At 38.1% G+C, this 25,152-nt stretch overlaps 1 protein-coding gene across 3 annotated transcripts in view; it reads left to right on the top strand.

Annotated features, from left to right (window-relative positions):
* The window catches only part of supt3h (SPT3 homolog, SAGA and STAGA complex component), a 538,864-nt gene that overhangs the window by 362,992 nt on the left and 150,720 nt on the right, over positions 1-25,152 (top strand). For all 3 annotated transcript variants that reach the window (XM_039749446.1, XM_039749445.1, XM_039749447.1), the window contains exon 7: positions 5,422-5,497. In XM_039749446.1, the coding sequence (XP_039605380.1) occupies positions 5,422-5,497 (76 nt within the window). The remainder of the gene's footprint in view (positions 1-5,421; positions 5,498-25,152) is intronic.

Raw genomic sequence — 25,152 nt, 5'->3', positions numbered from 1 at the left:
TTTTTTTCCACATGGGAATAAGCCTTTTGGAGCATAGAGATAATTGCATTCTCCATTTCACTTTTTGTATGATAGGTAAACTGCAGTGGGTCCAGGTGGTCTGCCAGCCTCCGAAAGGTCTTTATGATATGAAATTTAAGTGCCACTGGTCTGTAGTTATTACATGAAGAGGCTCCTGCCTTTTTTGGAAAAAAGAACATTGCAGGATTTTTTTTCCACAGTAGTGGCACTTTGTAGAGCATTAGGGACAGATTGAACAGGTGACAGAGGATACCACAAAGTTGTTCAGCACAGGACTTAATTTTTTTAAGGACTGACTTCATCTGAATCTGTGGCTTTTCCTATTTGTAGCTTCTTCAGTTGTCTTCTTTCTTGGTCCTCAGTTATGGACAGTCTACACTAATGGTCAAACATGGACTTATCACGTGCCTATTAGGTCAACATGGTAGGAGCTGTTGATTATAGTAGGGACGGTCGGGGAGGGGGTGGGCTGGTCATTGAAAGAAAGTGGCAGTTGATGAGAAAATGTATTAAAAAATTGGTTTAAGACATTACATTTGTCTTCATCCCGAAATGGCACATTAGCCTAGGATTGCTTGAGTCCAGCCATTATGCCCAGTCCATTCCAGACATCGCTCAAGTTATTCTGAGTGAGCTTGTTTTCTATTTTACCTTTCTAAACTTCATTTTCTTTCACTTATCTTTTTCTTCAACACTTTCTGTGTTTCCTTCAGAGCCTCTTATTCTCATTCAGCAGACCCTTTAAGTCATTAGTAATTCAAGGCTTTATGAATGTCTTTGAGAATTTGGACACCTGGATTTAACTCCTACATATCCTTCTCAGCTTGAGACTAATGTGGTTTCATTTCCTTAGCCTTTTAGAGTAGGACATGTCTATAAGGTACTGCACATAATCCAAATGTGGTGCCATCACTAGCACAACCTAGACTCTGAATATACAATCTCTTGATTTACATTTACTTAGCAAATTCTTAAGGACACTATACTAATACTGGGTAGGGTCTCCTTTTTCTCTAGAAACAGCTTTAATTCTTTGTGGAATGGATTCCACAAGATGTTGGAAATTTTCTTTTGAGATTTTGGTTCATGTTTACATGATTGCTTCATGTAATTTTTTAGATTTGTCAGTTGCACATTTATGCTGCATGTCTCCTGTACTACCACATCCCAAAGGTGTTCTTTTGCAGTCAGATCCAGTTACTCTGAAAAATAATGAACTCATTGTCATCTTCATGAAACCAGCTTGAGATGACTTTTGCTTTCTGAATTGTGGCTATAAAGAAATGCACATGGTCAGCAACAATACTCAGATAAGCTAAGTGATGATTGATTGGTATTAATGAGCCCAATGTGAACCAAGAAAACATTGACCACACCGTTACACCACCAGCACCAACTTGAACTGCTAACCCATGGCAGGTTGGTTGCATTGGGTTCCTGCTGTTGGCACCAAATTCTGACCCTACCATTAGTGTGTGTCAGCAGAAATTGAGATTCCTCAAACCAGGCTTGTTGTCCTAGTGTTTTAAGTGTGCCCATGGCAGCCTCAGCTTCCTTTCCTGCTGTTGCAGCCCATTCACCCCAAGGTTTGACATGTTGTGCATACAAAACTGAACTCCTGCAAATTGGGACTAAAATGCAACTTAATAAAATGAGCTCCTTCTCAGTCCATCTTGGTGGTGATCTCATCAGACCTGCCTCTACTGCAAAGAATCTTGGTGTCATTTTTGATTCCTACCTCTCTTATTCCGCCCACATAAATCACATTAAGAAACTTTCTTACTTTAACCTCTGTAACGTATCCCGTGTTCGCTCCTTCCTTTCCTTTTCTAATGCTAAGAAACTTGTCCCTGCTTTTATCACATCCCGTATCGATTATTTTAACTCACTGCTGGCAGGTGCCCCTTCTAATCTTATATCACAGCTCCAGCTTATTCAAAACTCAGCAGCAGCAAGCACATCACACCCATCCTGCTCCGTCTTCACTGGCTCCCTGTGTCTTACAGAATAAAATATAAAATCCTACTAATAACCTACAAAGCCTTAAATAACCTCGTGCCAAACTACATCAGTGACCTTCTCCATCACTATGTGCCTGCCTGCCCACTAAGGTCCTCCGATTCTGGCAATCTTGTTGTGCCCCACACTAATCTACACTCCATGGGTGACAGCAGGGCCTTCAGCTGTATAGCGAGTGCCCAGACTCTGGCATGACCTACCGAAATTAATCAGATCAGCTGACAACATGAATTCTTTTAAAAAAACAACTCAAAACTCATCTGTTCCGGATGGCTTTTAGCTGTACTTGACTTTAGATAGATAGATACTTTATTAATCCCAAGGGGAAATTCACATACTCTAGCAGCATATTGATAAAGAACAATATTAAATTAAAGAGTGATAACAATGAAGGTATAACAGACAGTAATTTGTATAATATTAATGTTGCTTTTGTTTAGTAATACATACTGATAGCAACAGCACCATTTTTTTCAATAGCACATTTTCATACTCGGGGATATAGTTGAAAGTGCTTTAGAAGATGTCAAAAAATCGTTAGAAGAAAAGAAAGATGGATACAAATTAGATCAGAGTAATAGTAAATAAATAACTTACAGAAAATAAATCAATACACACTTACCTAAAATAGATATACTGTATAATTAGTATATACAATTCTTATACATGATGAGTAAATGTGTGCGAGTTCTCAACGGTCTTTAAGATTGGACATGTTGGTTGTGACATTCCCCTTCACTGTAGTTTTAGGCTATTATTTGGTCACTCCTTCCCAAGTACCGTATATGTACAGTGGACTCAGAAAGTATGTAGACCCCTTCATTTTTTTCACTTTGTGCTAAATTGCAGCCTTGTGCTAAAATCTTTTACGTTCATTTTTTCTCCACATCAAGCAACTCTATTTTCCAGGTTAACAAAGTTAATTTATTAAAAATATAAAACTGGAATATCACATTGACACAAGTATTCAGACCCTTTGGCATTACAGTTGAAATTTGGTTTAGGTGCATCCCAATTAGTTGATCATTATTGAGATGTTTCTCTACCTTGTGTGAAGTCCACCTGTAGTCATTTCAATTGATTAGACAAAATTAGGAAAGGCACACACCTGACTATAGAAGACCACTGTTGGCAGTATGTATCAGAGAAAAAAATAAATCCATGAGGTCGAAGGAATTGCATGTGGAGTCTAGAGACAAGATTTTGTTGACGTCACGAATCTGAGCAAGGCTCCCAAGAACACAATGGCTTTCATAACCTGATGGTCACTCTGGCTGAGCCTCAGAGAACCAATGTGGAGATGGGTGAAACTTTCAGAAAGGCAACCACCAGTGTAACACTCCACCAATCCAAGCTTTGTAAAGAGTGGCCAGACAGGTGTCTCTGCTCTGTAAATGGAACATGGAAGCCCACTTGGTGTTTGCAAAAAAATCAATTAAAGGGCTCTCAGACTAAGAGAAGCAAGATTGTCTCGTCTGATGAAACCTCCACTCATTACATGTACAATACAATTCCAGTGGTGAAGTATGGTAGCATAACATGACGTGGAGTTGGTTTTCAGTGGCAGGGTTGAGTGGGGGACTAAAGAAGGTTGAGGGAAAGATGAACAAAGCAAAGTGCAAAGATGTCCTTAATGAAAACCTGTTCTTGTGCGCTCTGGACCTCAGAATGAGGGCTGAAGGTTCAACTTGCAACATGACATTGGCTTAAATCTCGAAGCAAAGACAACACAAGGATGGTTTAGAGAACTCTGGGAATGTCTTTTGGTTTCCCAGACTGAGCCTGGACTTAACATCTCTAGAGAGACCTAAAATTAGCTGTCTACTGGGAACTACTGGGATCTTCAGGGCAGATAACCCTCAAATTCAAAGTGTGGGATGGTTGTTGTATCAGACTCAAAAAGACTCCAGGCTGTAATCACTACTAAAGTACTTTATCTACATGCTGAATAAATGGTCTGAATGCTTCTGTTAATGTAATATTTCAGTTTTTTATTTTTATTTTAGCAAAAGGCAACAATATACCCAAATGTGAGAAAAGCGAAGGGGACTTCACACAGTAGTGTATTTAAAGGGAGAAGGAAACAGATAAAAACAGAAAGTCACAATCCCAGTTGGAAGTATATAAATTATATCAAAATCAGCTCCGTTTCATGTAGTCTTCCAAATATAAGTTCAAAGAGGAACAATTGAATGTTTATCAGCTCAGCTGAATGCTAAGGAACTGAATCCCAAAAATTCTAAACTGCTGCACTGACCCAATTTAATACTTTTGACTCTTGAAATTCCTTTTTGTAAGAGACACGTTTGCAAGTGACAATGAATTAAACATATGCACTTCGCTCCATCATCCACTGCAAATCCAAGAGAACATAGATATTAAAACATTATCAGCATTTGTTGCATGCCAGGCAAACTGCCATGCTGTCATTTTGAGATGTCTGAGCCCTGCAGTTCCACTGATGAAAAGTGATAATTTAAAAAACTTCTACATTTGACGCTAAAAACTAGTGAGGTCGTTTAACAAATAATCGTTTCTTTCATGATGTTAGTTGTATCTAACTTACAGCCTTTTCATTTTCTTTTGAGCCAAATCGGTGCTTATGCAACTGTGTGTGACAAAATACAATACTGATATATATCATCTTTTGCAAATGTTTACAAATTAAATTCAAGACTGGATCTCTGTGTTATTCAGTAGCTTATGAGGGATGTGCTTTCTTAGTAGAATGCAAGTTGGCTTTATTTCCACTTGTAGTGTCAAAAACAAGTTTCCTTTATTGTTATAAGAATGTTTTTTATTGGGCTTTTATTTAGACTGCTTGTTTAAAATAAACTCTTATTGGAAGAGTTAAAAGCTTAAGCACTTAAACATCACTGAAGAATGTTATTTGTCATGTTAGGAAGCCATTAATAACTTTTAGACCCTGGGGGTTTTTAAATATTTTTATGTAAGTCTTACTTATTATCTAATAAATTAACTGCATTTACTGTAAATGTTGCTTTATTTTACCATCACATGCCAGAGGATTTAACAAAAAGCCTTTGAGCGGCAAGAGGGATGTTTGGAACACTTTGATACGGATTACAGAATTCCTGCAGTGTGCACCTGATTAAAGCAAAGATTTTCTGCCCAATAACACATGGCAGTAACTTGGCTAGCAACAAGAACAGTCCTTAGTGCAGCAGGCAAATGTTGGCAAAATACATGGCTGCACAGATGTTTTATGTTGAGAAAAGAAAACTCAGGTTGCCCTTCATTATATAACTCATATCTTGTGCAATGGTGTACAGCAACATTTAAAAACAAAAAGATATTTTGTCCGTATTATTTCAGATAGTTTATCTTACTGCTATTTTTTTTTCTTTTTTGTTGTTGAAGAGAGCCGAACGACAGACCAGAATGATGGACCCTATTCAATATGCAGAGTTCTGTGAAAGCCGGCAGCTGAGTTTTTGTAAGTAGTTTGCACCTTTGTTAGATCCAGTAGCCTTATACAAAACAGATGGACTTTTCAACAGTTTAAGTTGGGTAAATAGCAAAGGTGAAATGCAAACAGAGAGGTTTTTTCTTTTTCAGCCAGCTTGTATACAAGTAGTGGAATGCATGTATGTTATGTCTGTTCAGTTAAATGCGAATTGTTTTAATTGGAACACATGTATTCAACTGAAAAAGTGGGCTTTCTGTTATGATTACTTCATCAGTGTACATTGTCCATTTCTTTTAAATAATGGCACCCTCCATTGGGAGCCACATGAAATATGAGCAAAAACATATTAGACTTCACGTACAAAGTGCTAAATGACTAGTTTTCTGTCCTCTAATATTAAAACACCACTTGGTTTAGCTGGTTCCTTTGTGAATAATATAACATGATTACAAGTTTGGTTATACAGAGATCTTTGTGTGACAGTAAATTACCTCTTTTGCTGGACTATTGAGTTTTGCTGCCAGCAGGGGTGTATTTCTTATGATGAACAGTACTTGCATTCTAATTTTAAATTCTGACCGGCAGATCTGGCAACAGCTTTTGCAGATTGATATTGTTACTTCCGCAGCTGTCTAAGCTGAAGTGAGATAAGAAAAGGCAAACAATTTTAGCCTTTTTCATCTGGCACGATCAGTTTGTTTGTCATTTCCAATAGGTTTCTGTTAAACAATAAATAATTTACAACTTATGGTGTAAACTTGTAGATTGCGAGAAACATGTCCTAGTAACATAAAATAATCAAGCCCTCTTAAACCATTTCAGAGTTGTGGGGACTCCGTGCCTGTCCTGCAACACTGGATGCAAGGCAGGGAACAGCCCTGGGCATGGCCCATTCACCATCCATACTCACACTTACACAGGTCCAATTTGGAACTGCCATTGAATCCAACCTGCAGCTCTTTGGAGATATGGGAGAAAATTCACACAGACAAAGTAAAAGTGCAGACTGCACATGGGAAAACAGGATTTGCACATAAGATATGTTAGATGACTTATCTGGAGCTACAAGTGATGTCTTCACTTGCCTTGTCTGAGCTGTACATCAGTACACAATAGGTAGAATAATGGTAGATTTCATTTTATCTTGTCACTAAAACAAAGCTTGAGCACCATGTGTTTGTTTTTTTTTTTTTTTGTTGTTTTTTTTTCTTTTTTTAATGTAACAATTTACTAACCAATGTTGTTAAATGGAAATCTAGGTGACAAAAGTCTTAATGCAGTGAAATTGTCCAGTCTGAAATAAGCACCATCTCCAGACTTCATCAGTCTTGACTTTAATGATTAGTACCCATAGCAGTGGAACCCTGCAATTCACATTGACAGGATTGCCAAATTCATTCTTTTAGTATTCTTGTAAAAGTAAATGCTGTTCACTTATGAGAATAAATGTTTAGCTTTAGAAGTTTGGCATCCTTAAGTTTAATGGTCTGAAAATGTTTTTAACTGACACCAGTGGGACAAGTAGGAGCACTATCAGTTCCTGTCACCAGCTGAAATGACTTGCTGTGGCTTTTTGAAAAGTTTAATTTGATTTCTCAGAGGCTGAAATACAATAGTTTGGTAATCCACATCAAATGTTTGCCACAAAATACAATATTTGTTTTCTAGATTTGAAAGAATTGTTCAAACAGAAAAGAATGGTTTGTTTTGTTAAATAAATAAATAAAACTTGGGGCTATAGTAGGTAAAATGATATCATCATCAGCTTAAATGTGCTCTGTTACAGTTACACTTTTATATTCTTAACATTTGGTTACTTATCAGAAAAAGAGTGGGAAGTAATTAATTTTCAGTATTAATAATTGTTTAAATAATCAAGGATATTCAAAGTGTACTACCAGGCATTCAAATATATAATGTGCATTTATCTATCTTGATTTTGGTATGTCATTTTCAGTACAGTAGTCTACCAAATAATGAATATAAATAATAAAATTTGCCAAGGCAGTTTGGGTCATTGTCATTTTGATGACTTTATACATTTAAATCAGTAATAGCAAAAGTCATTGTGTCTGGTTAAAATGTATAAATAGCCATGATTTTTAAACTGTAGTTATAAATTTGTTTAAGGGCTCTGATCCTGCATCATTGAAGAGTGCTATACAAAAATCCTTTGAATTGATTTGAATACTAACTGGGGTTAGAACTATTAAAAGAAATGGCCAGTTGAAAAAGGAGGAGAAGAAAATAACACGTCTGGCTAACGCCATTCCTAGAAAAAATAAACCTTAGAATATCAGTGGGCCTTTGGAACAGGCAGAATCACAGTTTTGTGAGGCTGTGCCAATTTTTTCCTTTCCTAATTCTGGACATTCTTCAGTACTATATATAAAATATCGCACTCCACGATTGTAGTGGAATACGATGATGTTGGGCATTGTCTGCTTCTAGTGACACCCAAAGTTCCAAACCACTCTGCCACTTTGTTCAACAGCCGGTGGTATTAGTTTGGTCAAAGCTGCCACAACACAATGCCAAGAAGAGTAGTAGAATAGAAAACTGTGGCCAACAGTTGGTAATGATTTCATAAGTGGGGTCTCAGGTTTCATAGGTGATGATTTATGGCAATTCTTCAGATACAAACAAACACGTGACACAGCAAATTTTTTCTCATGACCTGAATTTCAGTTGATTTTCATCTAGTGACTTTTATTTCTTTTTAAAAACAAAGCAAACTAATTTTAACTTAGATAAAGATGTAGTAGCATTCATCAACACAGATGAATAGTACAGCAGTACAGTACATACTTGGCCATGTTTTTCAATCATTTTTGGCACAAGTGACCCAGTGTAACTTGTGGCACATGCAGCCATGCAATAAACGCCAACACACATAAGCCACTAGATTGGAAGCTGTCCTTTTAGTTTAGTGATTGAATCCACTACTTGGAATTCCCAGTGTCCTAAATACCCCAAAGTCATGTTGTCCTAGTGAGGTGACACTCTGAGCAATCCCTCAGTTAAGACAGCACATTTTAACTGGGTGGGAGAAGATATCACATAGTGATGGGTTTCCATGCCATCATTATGCCTTTACCAACTTTATGACGTATTGTATCATTATCAAAGACTGTATGATGTTTAATCATAAGGTTAATATAATGTACATACCCATAGTCCAGTTTGATTTAATTTTTTTTGTTTTGTGATTTAAAATACAGTAATATTTTTTTATTTATTTTTTTTTCTGTAAAATAAGCACTAAAGTATAATGCATTTTTACTGATTTTTCCATCAGCTGACATTTTTACTTTTGACTTCCATACAACATGTCAGTTACCAATGTCAGTAGAAATTGAATGTATTCATATGCCATGGTCTAGGTGTAGTGAATTTTCATTCTGGTTTTAAATGCAGGCTGAATATTTAAGTTTGTTGCCTCTGAAATTGTTTATGTCATCCGTCGAGTTTTTAAAAGACCTTCATCTTGAAATTGTAAGATGTGCTATTGAATACATACATTAGTAAGTTCTGTTACTTCAAGTGGGGGCAAGGATATTTAAGGCTGCATCCACACTACTGCATTTTCATTTTAAAATGCCAACATAAATCTCCAGTTTTTGTCTTTCATCCGCTCTACCTTGGCCATTTCAACCCCTGAAAATGGAGATTTTTAAACAACATCAACATCAGACAGCAGATATAAAAGTACACAACAGATTAACTTTTGCATTTCTCAGTAAAGAGCACTGTTGAATATGTTTAAACACTGTCTCAGCATCTGAGGGCATAAGGGCTAATGTTTCAGAATGGAGGAATGACAAAAGGACAAAATGGCTGTTGTTTTTAATAATAACGTTTGGCTTTCTAAGGCAACATATGTTATATATGACTAAGACTGAAGTTTTAGTGTTGGACTCAAGATGCTGAGCTCATACTGAAAAAAGATACTGGAATGCCTCCAAAAAATGCAGACTAAATAAGATGGTTCTTTAAATCTCTTATAACTGCATCATCAGAAGTGTATTGACTGGTGGCATCATCATGTTATACCTTAACACAGCCACATGGGAGAGAGAGGCCATTGACAGGGTTGTGACATCTGCAAAAAAAACAACAACAAAATCATAAAGTCTGATGTAATAATAATTTATAGGTATCCATACCAAAACATATTCAATAAAACCTGGGCCATATCGTAGGATTAAATCTATCCCAGGCGCAAATTTTTCTTAGCTCTGTGGTCTAGAAGTTGGTAACAAAGCGTGAAAGCCTAGAACTACTGAGCTTTACCCCAAAGTGACATCTATAATGAACAGTTAAAACATTCTTTTTGCCAAATTGTAGTTCATGAATACCAAGGCAATCAGAAGCCATACTTGTGAAGTACATATTGCACATTTTGCTGTTTTTTTAATTGCCTGTTGAATGAATACAGTGTATGATTTCAGATACCCTTATTTAGAGTTTTTCCTTTTTTCCAGTAGCTGAGACACCACACTTCAATAAAAATTTCAATATGTGATTATTAATATTTTACTTTTTTCTAAAGCCTTTATCCTATTTGATTTTAAAGAGCAGGTTATACTGATAGTGTTTTTTTAACACTTGAAACACAACATTTTAAGTGACACGCTTATGGCAATTGACATAGCAACCTTTGTTGGTTTATAAACCACTTCAATGTCTTCATTGTCTGTAGACAAAGTCTGTATTCTACCTTATTCCCAATATGACCAAGACTGAGAGCAGAAATCACAATATTGTAACATAGTTTATGCAACCCTTATGTAGGAACCCTTACTAACAAAAATTCCTAACCAGAAGCTCACTGGTGATTAAAGTCGTAATGAATTTTTAATGTGAAGAAAACAGTTTATGAAAGTAATAATTGGCTACTGCAATGGGTATTTAAGTCCCAGAAGATGGTAAACTGCAAACTAAATACAGAGCCACTGCAACAAAAAAAAGCAAAATGGCAGATGATGAAAACTTTATTATAGTGAGCAAAAATTGGTTGTTTAAAGTTACATACATTCTTCATATGCAGAGGAAAACAACGTGGACTTTATTTCTGGAGCTATCTTTAGATTCTTTAAACCGCCCCTGCTAGGCTTGAGCATTCTTTGAGTAAAAGAATAGGCCATGATTGTGACTTTAACTTCTTACGCTGGTGATTAGTAGTTTGAAACCAAGGTTTTGTCAATGCCCGAGAGTTTATCCAACTACCAAAACCCCCTTTGTCTTCATCTCATTCATTGATTTGGAATGTACTGTTTTTTTTTATTTTTCCTTTTTTTAGTGGCTGGGCTGCCAGCCCACTTATTGTTTTTGCAAAGTATTTTTGAATTACGTATAGTATTGTCTCCCACATCCCATTGACATGCAAGTTAGGTGAACTGGTGACTTGGAATGACACTGGCATGACTAAGGATGATAGTTTTAGTGCATGAATTGGATTCCCATCCACACGTGGTTTCTGCCTTGTGCACAGTGCTCCAGGGATAGGCACCTGCTCGCTCAGATTATTAGTGACAAAGTTTATAATAATTTACATTAATGCAGATGAGAAGTTCACTTGATTTCAAGTGTGCAATAATTTGAATATGTTATGTGATTGTTTTAAAAACCGTTTATAGTTGTTAAATCCCTTGGTTCTCTTATTACCAGTTATTTCATCCAGCCTGATTTGCAAAGAAAAGGCTTTTGTTATTTTTTAACCCTGTTGCGAATTGATAAGTTTTTTAATTTTGTATAATCTTTGGGTTTAGTAATTGGTGAAACTTAAAAAGATGTTTATTGTCATCACAGTAATCCAATCAGGACATTTATTATTATTATTTTTATCAGTTTTTTTATTTTTTTTTTCTTCAGTCAAAGTGAAGTTCAAATAAGGTGGTAAATTTATCGGTTCACCATTTATGCAACCATCATAAACAAAAAAAAAAAGAAAATCTAAGAAATCAGGTGATACCAGACCATACCAAAAGTATTGTAGATTTTCTTACAAATGTAAAACAAACAGTGATAGGAAATTGTCAAGTTGTCAGGTTGAATTCAAGCACAAGCATTCTACTGAATGAACTGAATAAATAATAATAAAATTGTTTACAACAACTTCTTCAGGACCATCAGTATGGTACAATTATTTTGCAGTTTAAGTAATCTGCTCAGTATCACATGGCAAGTCATTGGTGAGAACTGAAGTAGAAGGCTTTCGCTTTAGTATCATAGTATCTTAGACACTAGTGGGCCATGCTGCCATAAATGAGATGAGGCGTGTTATAACAGACCCAATATAAACACTAATTATTTTAATTTATAATATTCTGTCTGGATTACAGTTTTAAGATCTTGTGCCACTAGGATGAAGAAGGATTAATAAGGAAATGCCATATCAACTCTCATTCTCATCTTTGCTCGTCTGTTCTAATTTTTCAAATGAGCAATATTCACACTGTATTTTATCTAGCTGCTTAGGTGCTAAAGTATGTGTAGTAGCAGGATTGTTTCCATATTTCCACAGCCAGAGCTCTGGCAGGTTAAATGACTTGCTTAAAGAAAACAAAGTGAATTCCATGGTGGAAAATGAACCAGCAGTGTTTTGTTTGGGGGCATACAGTGTTTCATTTTTTATTTATTTAGCTTTTGCTTTTCTTTAAAGTGACAAACATTTCTCAAGTACAACCTTTCCCCCTATGTCTTCAGTGTAAACACTGGTAGGAGCAGTAAGTGACTCCTCCAGGGACACTCAAATAATTAATGTTGAGAAATGAACCAGTTGTCTTATATTTTACAGTCCAAAGCCGTAGCCACTTGACCACACTAAACTCATAGTTTAGGACTTTGTGGATAGGAATTTTCAAGATTATCATTTTAAATGATTGATCCTTTGTCTTTTTTGTCTTACCCTTTCTTGGTTTAATAATAATGCAATAGTTTAAATTGGTTAAACACATTGTTATAACTACCATAAAATTAAAAATCAGCATAATCAAAACTAAATATTGCTTACTCTGGCAACACAAGATATTGTTAATTTTATACAAGTGAAAAAAATACTGTTTTATGGCCTTATATCTATATATAAGACACAATATTTAAATCGATTGTTGCCCGCATATTGATCCGGCAAATCGCTTGGGACCGACATGAAGAAACACACTGGATTAATGCTCTAGAGAGGAGAGGAGTGAAGGTCAGTAGGAACAAGACAGAATACGTGTGTGAAAAGGAAAGTCTGCAGGATGGTAGTGAGACCAGCTGTGTTACAATATATGGGTGGAAGACGTGGCACTGACCAAAAAACAGGAGACAGAGCTGGAGGTGGCAGAGTTAAAGATGTTAAGATTTGCATTGAGTGTGATGAGAATGGCTAGGGTTGGGAACGAATACATTAGATGGTTACCTCAGTTTGGACACTTTGGAGACAATGCCAGAGGGGCGAGATTGTGTTGGTTTGGACATGTGCAGAGGGGAGATGCTGGGTCTATTGGGAGAAGGGTGCTAAGGATAGAGCTGCCAGGTAAGCGCAAAAGAGGAAGGCCTAAGAGAAGGTTTATGGATGTGGTGAGAGAAGACATGATGGTGATGGGTGTGACAGAGTAAGAGGACAGGAAGATATGGAAAAATGTTGTGGCAACCCCTAATGGGAGCAGCCAAAAGAAGAAGAAAGACACACAAGTTAAATTGACTAAAGTAGTGTAAATTTGTGAAGGTCTTAGTGATGTTCATTTGGTGAATAATTTTTTAGACTGGTAGCTATAAATTGTGTTACACAGTTTTCTTAATTAGAGATCACTTTATTAATTTTGAATGATGGATGAATATTTTATTTTATAGTTTCTGCATGTATTGTCTCAATCAAGACCAAAAGGTGTTATTTAACTTTTCTAACAGTAGCACATTTTCATACAAACAACACAGGTCAAAATGCTTTACAAGATGTCAAAGTGAACGTTAAAAGAAAAGAAAAATAAGATTAGGCAATAATATTAAAGATTAAATAACAAAGGTGGGAAAAAAAGAAAAATGAATCTAAACAATCTTAAAAACAGGTAATTTCCAGTTGAAGAGTAGCATCCTTATATACAATGTTATGATGTAAGACTCTTAGGATGAGTCCGGTAATCAGGTCAGATGGCCAGGACAACAGAAAAAAAAAAAACTCCATTTAGGCTGGAGAAAAAAAAAAACAAAATCTGAAGGGGTCCCAAGGCCAAAACACCACCCGGCACCCACTAGGCATTTTACCTAACATAAAAGTTTTTAATTAATTCCTCCTTGTTTTCAGGGTTCATATGATAGGATTTTGATTAAGTTGGTCTCATAGATCGCTGGGACACCTGCCTTTATTCCATCATCATAGGTGGCTGTGTAGTGCCTTGATCAGGTGGGGATGGCACAGATAACCACCACAGAAGAACTGGATTAGACAACAGAGAAGTAGCAATTAATAAAGATTGCAGATCTCTGAAGAATTTGATAATAAAATGCCCATATAGTCTATTAGGAATACAACTAAAATGTAGCTACAAGAAAGCCAATTTAAAATAATGGGTTTTTAGCAGTTTTTTAAAATGTTCCTCAGTATTGGCTTGGCGAATTTCAGTTGATTAAGTATTCCAGATTTTAGGTGCATAATAGCAAAAGGCCACCTCACCATTTCTTAAGCTTGGCTCTTGATATTATAAGCAGACCTAAGCAGATCTAAGGTATTCCAAACTATAGGATGGAGCAAGATTATTTAAGACTCTATAAACAGTATTTTAAAGTCCATTCTGAATGATTCAGGTAACCAATGTGACAACCCTAAAACTGGTGAGATGTGCTCAGATTTTCTTTTTCTAGTCAAGATTCTGGCTGCTGCATTCTGCACTAATTGCGATTGACTGATGTCTTTCTTAGGTAGTCCTGTTAGGAAAGCATTACAGTAATCTAGTCGACTAAAAACAAATGCATGCACTAATTTTATAGTGTCTTGTATAGTTATAAGAGGTCTAACTTTTGCTGTGTTCCTTAAGGTTAATGTGCGATTTAAAATTTAGGTCAGAGTGAATGATTACCCCTAAATTCTCCGCCTTGATTTTTAAACTTAGGGGATCAAGTTTTTTTTTTGAATACCCTCTTTATTTCCATATTTGCCAGCCACTAAGGCTTATGTTTTTTTCTTTGTTTAGTGTGAAAAAGTTTCTACTCATCCAGTCTGAAATACTGCTAAGACATTAGATAAGGGAACCAAGATTGTCAGAGTCATTAGGTGTTATCGATAAATCCAGCTGTGTGTTATCTGCATAGCTGTGGTAACTCACCTTGCATTGAGATAATCTGACCTAGTGGAATCATTTAAATTGAGAAAAGCAGCAAACCCAGAGCAGATCCTTGTAGTACACCATATATAATATCATTGGTCTCCAAAGTGAAAACACCACAAGTTACAAATAATTTTTCTGCCTGTTAAGTAAGACTGAAACCAATTTAAGATGCTGCCAGAGAGGCCCACTCACTGTCTAAGGAAGGCATGTCAAACACGCGGCGTGTGGGCCACTTGCGGCCCGCAACAGAAATCTGTGTGGCCTACATGACAGATCCTAGTTAGCACTAAACTTGTACAAAATGATTACTATTTTTGTGATTGAATCATTCTGCATCTTCGGCATTACTTATTGACTTTTCTTACTTCTGCCTTCTGACAAAAGCGTGTTTTCCCATGGCATTACGATACCGGAAACGTCATCTGCTAGCATAGTTGCAGCTACGGTGTCAGCTCCTTGATACCCTAGGCATGACACTGCCCACTCCAAAAAACCTTGACCAAAGGTTAATGAGCTGCGACGTCACAACTGAAGTGCTAGGCTGCAGCAGCCTGGCAGGCTACACTACTGGCTGGGCTGCTGAGACTGGCCACTGGGCAGAACTGACCATCATGAGTAGTAATAGCTTCCAAATTTTCACGTGATTGGAGCGGGATATTGACAGACGGATCAGTGTGGCATCCGCAGTGATGCGGACTCTGCATTGGTCTGTCGTGTTGAAAAAAGAGCTGAGCTATAAGGCAAAGCTCTCAATTTACCAGTCAATCTACGTTCCTACCCTTACCTATGGTCATGAGCTGTGGGTAGTGACCGAAAGAACGAGATCGCGAATACAAGCGGCTGAAATGAGTTTCCTCCGCAGGGTGTCTGGGCTTTCCCTTTAAAGATAGGGTGAGAAGCTCAGTCATCCGGGAGGAACTCAGAGTAGAGCCACTGCTCCTCTGCATCAAGAGAAGTCAGATGAGGTGGCTCGGGCATCTGATCTGGATGCCTCCCTGGTGATGTTTTCCGGGCACGTCTAACCGGAAGGAAGCCCCGGGGAAGACCCAGGACACGCTGGAGTGACTACGTCTCTCAGCTGGTCTGGGAACGCCTCAGGATTCCCCCGGAAGAGCTAGTAGAAGTGGCCGGGAAGAGGGAAGTCTGGGCATCTCTGCTCAAGCTGCTGCCCCCGCGACCCAATCTCAGATAAGTGGAAGAGGATGGATGGATATTTTCACATTTTTTTGCTCTAGTTTTATGCAATGTTGTGCTAGTATTGTAACAAACAGTTAGTGCAGACTACAGCTGAAGAACTGAAGTGGACGCGAGAAGTTGGTGAGTTGTTTATTAACAAGTTTTTGTGATTTTTGAGTTTGTAAAATTAGTGTAGGTCAGGGGGCTTTTTGTATATCGGGCTCTCTGTCTATTTTACAATATAAACTTTGAAGTAAACTAAAGTAAAGCAAAATTTGATTTTTGGAAGATTTTTTTTCCAACTTGAATTACTGAGCAATGAATTCAGTGAGCGTTTTTCGTGATTTTAGTTCACACGAACAGGACTTTGCGCTGTTTACATCACCATACTCTTACAACGTTGAGAATGCACCTGAGAATTTCCAAATGGAATTGATTGAACTGCAGTCAGATTCTATTCTGAAGGTAAAATACAACAAAATTGGTGTGCCAAGCTTGGATGCTTACCTGCCACCCTCGTATGTGCAGATCCGTAAGTTGGCATCGAGAGTACTGTCAATGTTCGGAAGCACTTACCTTTGTGAGCAATTGTTTTCATTAATGAAAGCTACCAAAACCCCACATCGCTCAAGACTTAGGCCGGAGTTATAGTTCACGCGACGTGACGCATGCTGCAGCGGACACTCCTGCTACACAAGCGTTGTAGTGTTCATACTTGTGCGCGTACTTTACGTAAATCTGGAGGAATCCACCAGGTGGCAGTGCGAGATATTATCACGGTGAGAAGATGTTCGGCTTCTCTGTGTTGTGAATTGCCTAGAACACCTATTAAATTCTGATGACACCTTACCACAATATCTCTGAAAAGGATGTTTATTGATTAAATCCATCAATCCAGGGATTTGTTCATTCCAGCAAGCATTAGGCACGAGTGAGAAACAGTCCCTTGACGAGGCCTCAGCTCATCACAAGGTCGGGAATATGCGACACTTAAATATAAAAGCACCACGAATGCATCTGTATGTCGGCATTTTGCTTCACCACATCGAAGCATTCATCCCGTAGGATCGGCATAGAGGCTTTCTGTCACATGTAGATAGTTCCCGAACGTAATGACACGATACATTTTAAAAGTCTCACATACCATCTTTTGTGTCATCTTTATTTTTTTTATTTTTGCAACTTAACAACAGCAACATAATGTATACCGTTATATTTGAGCCACTGAGAAAAAAAATAAAGGACATGGTGAAAACATGTATTTTGTGATTAAAGTGGAAATTTCGGCTTTAATCTCGAAATGTCCACTTTAACCTCGTAGTTTACTTTATCGTTAAAGCAGACCGCCATAAACGTCATCCCAGTTTTTAATCGCTACGAGCTTCTTGGACCTGACAGCAGGTAAAGTAAAACAATAAAAAATAGACAGCACAAAAGATGGTATGTGAGACTTTTAAAATGTATTGTGTCATTACGATAGGGAATATGCAACACTTGAATATAAAAGCACCACGAATGCATCTGTATGTCGGCATTTTGCTTGACCACTTTGAACCATTCATCAAACAGCAAAGCGCGCACATCGATCCCCGAAGGATCTCCATAGAGGCTTGCTGTCACATGTAGATAGTAAACAGAGACTGATGTCATGTTCCGACTTTTAGCACACTGCGCCCCCCGACTTTTTGCTGGTACTGCAACTCGCTCATGTGTCGCGCTAATTTCTGAGGACCTGCTCAGAGGACGCGTGAAATGAACACTAGGAACACATGGCAGCCGTGATGCGGGCGCGTACACGTTCTGAGCATGAAGTATAAATCGGCCCTTACTGTCGAGCACCTTTCATCCCTCATAAAAGTTGCAGCTGCTCAAGATTTTAAGCCTGATATTGATAAACTGGTTACTAACAAGAGATGCCAAGTGTCGGGACAAAAGAAATAGATCTCAGACTGTAAGACTCCTATATAAGGACCTAGCTAAGAGGCTAAGACTCTCGGAGTCAGCCCGCATAGAGGTGTTAATAGTCATACCCACATCAACAACCTGCCATGGTAAAAGCATTGTTTGGATGCATTTGTTTTGATTGTAGAGTGGCGGTTGGTTCACTTGCATTGCTATAGATTCTGCGGTAGCGAGAATTTATTTTTGTAATAAAATCAGAATGGCTCGAGGGATATTTATAGCCATATAAATATATTCATATATTTATAGCCATTTATAGCCAGTGACTAATCCTACCGCTTCTCTGCAAAAAATATGGATTAGTTCAAGGTTAAAAAATGCAACAGGAGCTAGGGCTACTTGTAGTGAATAATATAGTCGAATTCCATAGCAACACTTGCCATTCACATTGACATTTTGCTGGCCAGCTTTTCTAGACCACCCGACAAACATGTTTAACGGGTATTCCAGTGACAGAAAATCGGTTGTTTGCTTTTGGATTATGGAGAGGACAGCGGGAGGTTCATTGTAATCCGAATTCATCATTCCTAAAGTTCTCAGATTCTATATCCCCTTTAAAATGGCTAGTGCTCCTCCACCTAAGAGAAAAAGGAAACTGAATGAAGAAAGGCGAGTGTTTCAAGAAAAATGAGAATTACAGTATTTTTGCACAACGGTAAATTTAAAGATACATTGTTTAATTTGCAACAACAGCATTACCACACCCAAAGAGTACAACTTGAAAAGACATTGTGAAACAAGCCATCGATCTTGCAATAAATATGAAGGCCCAATGCGTGTTTCAAGACTCAAGGAATTGAAGGTTAACTTGAGACAGCAACAGACCTTTTTTACGAAAATTGAGAAAGGGAATGTTGCTTCTGTTACTGCAAGCTATGAACTCAGCCGAATGATAGCCATCAGTGGGAAATCTTACAGTGAAGGAGATTTCGTAAAGCAATGCCTTGTATAACAGCTTAAATCGTGTGTCCGGAGAAAGCACACTTATTCAAAGTTATTTCATTAACCAGGATCACTGTTGCTTAACTGGTTGATGAAATGTCAGGTGATTTGAAACAACAGTTGAAGGCCGCATCATCAAGATTTGAACATTTTTCTGTTGCTATTGATGAGACTGTTAACATCACTGGAATAGCAAAGCTTACGGTTTTCATCAGGGCTTGTGACAGTGAATTTAATATTTATGAAGAACTGATTGAACTGATCCCCATGCATGACACTTCAACAAGCCAGGACATCTTTGAGAAAGTTGAGCTGGTTCTGCATGACTATGGTTTGGATTTGAGTAAACTTGCATGCTTATCTACCGACAGTGCTGTAAACATGGTTGGCAGACATAACGGTGTTGCTGCCAAGTTACGAACAAAAATAGAAAACTCACATCCAGATTTATCATTTGCCCATTTTCACTTGCATTATTCATCAGCAAAATTTCAAAGATTTTAAAATTGGATAATGTGCTTAGTTTGGTCACAAAGACAGTGAACTATATCAGAGGCCGTGCTCTCAACCACCGTCAGCCAGTTGTTGGAAGATTTGGGTAATCAGTTCACCGATGTTCCATTCTACACAGAAGTCCGGTGGTTGTCATGGCACAAAGTGCTGAAGAGATTTTATTTGTCGAGTCAAGAAATAATTGTGTTTTAGGAGATGAGAGGTCAAAACACAGATGAAATAAAAGATGAAAGTTGGCTCCAGAATCTGGTTTTTGCTGTGGACATTACTGCACAACCAACTGATCTTAATTTGCAATTACAATGGAAAAAACAAACTCATCACTCAGTTGTATGATGACATCAAGTGCTTCATTGCAAAACTAAGCTTATGGAAGTCACAGTTGTCAAATGAAAATTTAGTTCATTTTCTTAAGTGCAAAGAGCTGAAAAATACTGCCACTGTCTGTACTTACCTTTGCTAAGTATGACAGTCACCTGGAGTTGTTATTAAAGAAATTTCAGGAAAGATTTTGTGATTTCTCATCTTTTGAACACCACTTTGTATTATTCTCAGCACCATTCACCTTTGATGTTGTCAAGGCAGAAGAAAGCCTGCTGATGGAACTATTAGAAATACAGTCGGATTCTACAATCAGAGCAAAGTATCTTGAAGTGGGGATACCTGGTTTCTTTTCAAAACCTTCCTGAAAAATTTTTGTCACAAAAATTATGGCAATGTTCAGTTCTACCTATGTGTGTGAAGTTATTTTTCTTCATGAAATCAACAAAAACGTCTCAGAGAACAAGGCTGACTGATCAACATTAGTCATCTCTGATCAGAGTCGGAACTGCACAGACATTTCAGCCAGATATACCAATATTTGTCATTGCAAAGAGGTTTCAAGCCTCAGGACAAAACACTAAAAATGATTGAACAGTCGTAAATGAATGTGTTCATTTTGAACTGTTGTAATTTTTGTACAATGTATTTGTTGCTGTTGCATACAAGTCTATGTTGCCGTTTAAAACTTCTTTTTTTTTTTTCTTTTATTAAACTACTTCATTACCTTGCATTCATGAATGTGGTAGCCGCTAAACCATTTGTATGCACAAATATTCTGCAGTAATTTTTATTAAACAACACAAATGTGACCCATATGGCCCTTGGGCGACCCTCAGTTTGACATGCCTGGTCTAAGACGATTTATAAGAATACTGTGGTCTATGGTATCAAATGCTGCACTCATGTCTAAGAGAACAAGAACAGATACATGGCCTCTGTCTGCATTCACCTGCAAACCATTTACTACTTTAATCAGTGCAGATTCTGTACTATGATTTGTTTTAAAACCTGACTGAAACTTGTCAAAAATAGAATGTTTAATCAAATAATCATTTAATTGCTTAAAGACTGCATTTTCTAGAACTTTACTTAAGAAAGGCAGGTTAGAAAATGATCCAATGTTGTCAAAGACAAGAGTCGAGACTATTTTTCTTGAGCAGGAGTTTAAAAACTGCAGTCTTTAGACAGTCAAGGAAGACCCTTATGATGAATTCACTGTGTCAAGTACACTATCAACTAGGACATCCTAGGTTTCTTTGGAAAAGCTTGTTGGGACTGGGTCAATGACGCAAGTGGAAGGCTTCAGCTGAGAAATTATTCTACATAGTTAAGTGGATTTATTCCAATGAAAAAAATTAACTTACTTAAAAAAATCATGCTGAAGCTCAACAGGCTTAACTCTTTGGAATGTACAATATTTCTAATATAATTTATTTTGTGTTTAAAAAATATAGCAAAAGTTTCACTAGTAGTCTTTAGGAGGCATTCCATTGAGAGAGCTGGGTTTGGAAGATGATCAGTAGTTGATTATCATTTATAATTTTAGAGAAATAGGACTGTTTCTGAAGACAGACTGCTCTACAATTAGGAACTTGTCATAGTTATTGTTATAGATACCAAGTCTGAGAATTCCTCAATCCAAAGACACATTATATTTAGGAGGTCTATAAATGGTCATTATGAGGGACTATGGTAATCCTTGAATGACCATTGGAAGATACTCAAAAGACGCAAAAGTACCAAAAACGGCATCTTTACAGGTTAATCGGCTCAAGTAAATACTAAACCACTGCCTTTTTTTGCCTTGGCAAACCGAATGAACAAAGCTGTAATTTGGAGGTGCTGCTTGAATTCGCACTGCTACACCATCAGAGCTGAGCCACATTTCACTTAATGTAAGAAAGTGGATTTTGCTGTCACTAATAAGATGAATAATGTAAAAAGTGTTCCTGGTTAACACTCTAATATTTAGTAAAGCCACATTTTAGGTCTCGTAAAAGCAGGGCTGAATGGAAGTGTTACGGCAAATTGAAATGGTAATTAAATTAGCGTTAATGCTGATTTGTGCAGAATTTTTACTTAATCTATAATCTGTTGCTGTAGTTCTAATGAAGTGCACATCTATAGGTGAAATGATAATTATGTTATTTGCATTTGTACCGCTTTGTCTGGGTTTTTTTTAGTTAGACAATTGTTCATTATTATAGTGCTAATACCGTGCATATCTATGTGTTGAGGAAGCACGTACCACGTGAGGAAAAAAGCTGTTACACAATTTAGATCATCATGCTTGACTGCTGCGATACCATCGGCTAAGTGGCAACAGTGCACACAGCCTATTAGATAGATAGATACTTTATTAATCCCAAGGGGAAATTCACATACTCCAGCAGCCAGCATACTGATAAAGAACAATAAAAAACAATATTAAATTAAAGGGTGAAAACAATGAAGGTATAACAGACAATTATACCTTCACAATTTTGTATAATGTTAACGTTTACCCCCCCAGGTGGAACTGAAGAGTCACATAGTGCGGGGTCTCCTCAGTCTGGCAGTGGAGCAGGATGGTGACAGCAGTCTGTCGCTGAAGCTGCTCCTCTGTCTGGAGATGATCCTGTTTAGTGGATGCAGTGGATTCTCCATGATTGACAGGAGTCTGCTCAGCGTCCGTCGCTCTCAGTGGCGGTTCTACATTAAATTGCTCCCCGGGCGAGACTCCCTCCCGGCACCCCATTACCCCCAGCCCCCAAAATAAAATGACAAAACTACTGTACACATTTTGTACACACCACACGTTTTATTGTAGTAATTCCGTCATTCCGTAACAGACCAATTTTTGCAAAAAAATAAATAAACTGCTCATAACTTAATTATACTCTGTACAAACTAATATTATGTAAGAAAAAATATTTAAAATTATTACGAATAATATACAAATAAAATATAGAATAAATCACACTAAAGAAAATTAAATTATTTCACTGCAGAACAGAAAACACAAACTGAAACTAAAATCTGACATTTCTGGCCTTTCTAGATGCAAAGTCATCAATAATGGCATCATATGAGATAGGCTCCCCTACTGAATGATTAATGCTTATGACAGCAAGGCCAGTGAGCCGTTCCTGAGACATGGTTGACCTCAGGTATGTCTTGATTAACTTCAGTTTGGAAAAGCTCCTCTCTGCTTGAGCCACAGTCACTGGCAGGGTAAGTGCAATCCTGAGAGCAGTCCATATTGTGGTAGATCTCAGATAGATCCTTATCGTGCATGAAAGTGATAAGCTCAAGGAGGCTCATGGTTTTTGATGGCAGGTGAGGGAAGTTCTTGATTTCCTGCAAAAGCTCTCTACTGTCCAAATCAGAATGCCCTTCGAAGTGCAGTGTGGTACCTAGTGCATTGCACTGCTCTGCCAGCTCCTCATCTGCAAGACTAGGGAAATTTGTCAAAACCCCAAATTTGTTTTCCACATTTTCCAATGTGGTCAATCTCTCCGCGATGGCTGACAGGGCTGCATCAAGAACAACATTGAAGAATCCAATCTCCAATTTCCTAAGGGCATCACTGAAAGGCTCATCATGTGATTCATATGAGAAGTGGCACTTTGTGGACATCAGAACCCTGCCCAAAAATAACAGAAAATGTAATGGATCTAATGGTTATAATGGGAATTGTATGGGTTTTAATGGTAAGTATAACAGTGTCTGCTGGTATATGATGGATTCTATTGGTGGGTGGGATGGTAAATCCTATTGGAAAAGTGCCCAAAACACACTACAATAAGGAATTTTGTAATAGTTTCACTGGAAAAAAGTTAATGGTTCACAATGGTATTTAATAGAAACCATTAGAATTTCTGTGATGGTTTGTATATTAGGCTTTTCCTGTGTTTTTTTTTTTTTAGCAAGGTAAGCATAGCATGCATCATAAGCAAGAAGGCTAACAAAGTAAGAGTTAACGTTATACCACTAATTAACACAATGACATGAATACCTTAATCATATAGAGAGAATATTGTTGCATACCTTTATCTTTTGCCCGTTTCTCCTCATCATCTTTTCTTTTTTTTTCCTAAATTGGGCACCTGAGAGCTTTGGCCTTTTTCTCTCCATCGCTGTGTTTACTAAGTAATCGGCAATCAACAGATTTCCCATCATCCCCAACGTTGTCACTCACGACCAGAAGTCAAGATTAAACCTCCACCTCCACACCTCCACATCATAATCGTTTTTTATTACCTATTTTTATTAGCCATTTCACACAATTAAATAAATAAATAAAAATGTGCCAATTATTGGTCTGTGTTTAAAATATTTTGAATGAAATGTGCGTTATTTGTAAGAAAGTCAGGTGTCACTGACATAGTTTAGCCCTCCTCCTTGTCCGCTTCATTTGGAACAGGTGAACTGTACTCTGCGCCTCCACGTCCCCCCAACCGCCCCTCATCCCCTCTCCTCTCCGCTCGCTCAGCTTCTGTGCGGCTCCTTCAGCAGCAGGGCGGCGCAGGTATCATAGATAATAGAAACCGCTTAGCGGCACAGATGATTTTTTTTCCTTCAAGTTGTGTACGCCCCGTGTCATGAAAAATGCCGCCCCGGGCGGCTGCCCCGTTCGCCCATGCCTAAAACCGCCACTGGTCGCTCTGCCATGGATGTCAAACTGTCCAGCTCCGTGTCTGCAATAGAGCCTGCCTTCCTCACCAGTTTGTCTAGGCGTGAGGTGTCCCTCTTCTTTATGCTGCCTCCCCAGCACACCACTGCGTAGAAGAGGGCGCTCGCCACAACTGTCTGATAGAACATCTGCAGCATCTTATTGCAGATGTTGAAAGACACCAGCCTTCTAAGGAAGTATAGTCGACTCTGTCCTTTCTTACACAAAGCATCAGTATTGACAGTCCAGACCCTCTGCACACAGTCACTTCTCATGATCACGGGGTCCATGAGGGGCCTGGTTCTCCTAAAATCCACCACCAGTTCCTTGGTTTTGCTGGTGTTCAGTTCTAGGTGGTTTGAGTTGCACCATTTAACAAGGTCCTTGATTAGGTTCCTATACTCCTCCTCCTGCCCACTCCTGATGCAGCCCATGATAGCAGTGTCGTCTGCAAACTTTTGCACATGGCAGGACTCCAAGTTGTATTGCAAATCGGATGTATATAAACTGAACAGGACCAGAGAAAGTACAGTCCACTGCGACGCTCCTGTGCTGCTGACCACAATGTCAGACCTGCAGTTCCCGAGACGCACATACTGAGGTCTGTCTGTAAGAGAGTCCACAATCCATGCCACCAGATATGAATCTACTCCTATCTCTGTCAGCTTGTCCCTAAAGAGCAGAGGTTGGATGGTGCTGAAAGCACTAGAGAAGTCCAGAAACATAATTCTTACAGCACTACTGCCTCTGTCCAAGTGGGAGAGGGATCGGTGTAGCATAGAGATGATGGCATCCTC

This window comes from Polypterus senegalus, chromosome 3, assembly GCF_016835505.1.
Source record: "Polypterus senegalus isolate Bchr_013 chromosome 3, ASM1683550v1, whole genome shotgun sequence".
NCBI classification, from domain to species: Eukaryota; Metazoa; Chordata; class Cladistia; order Polypteriformes; family Polypteridae; genus Polypterus; species Polypterus senegalus.
The sequence above is the reverse complement of the archived record's forward strand: the minus strand, read 5'-3'. Positions and strand labels throughout refer to the sequence as shown.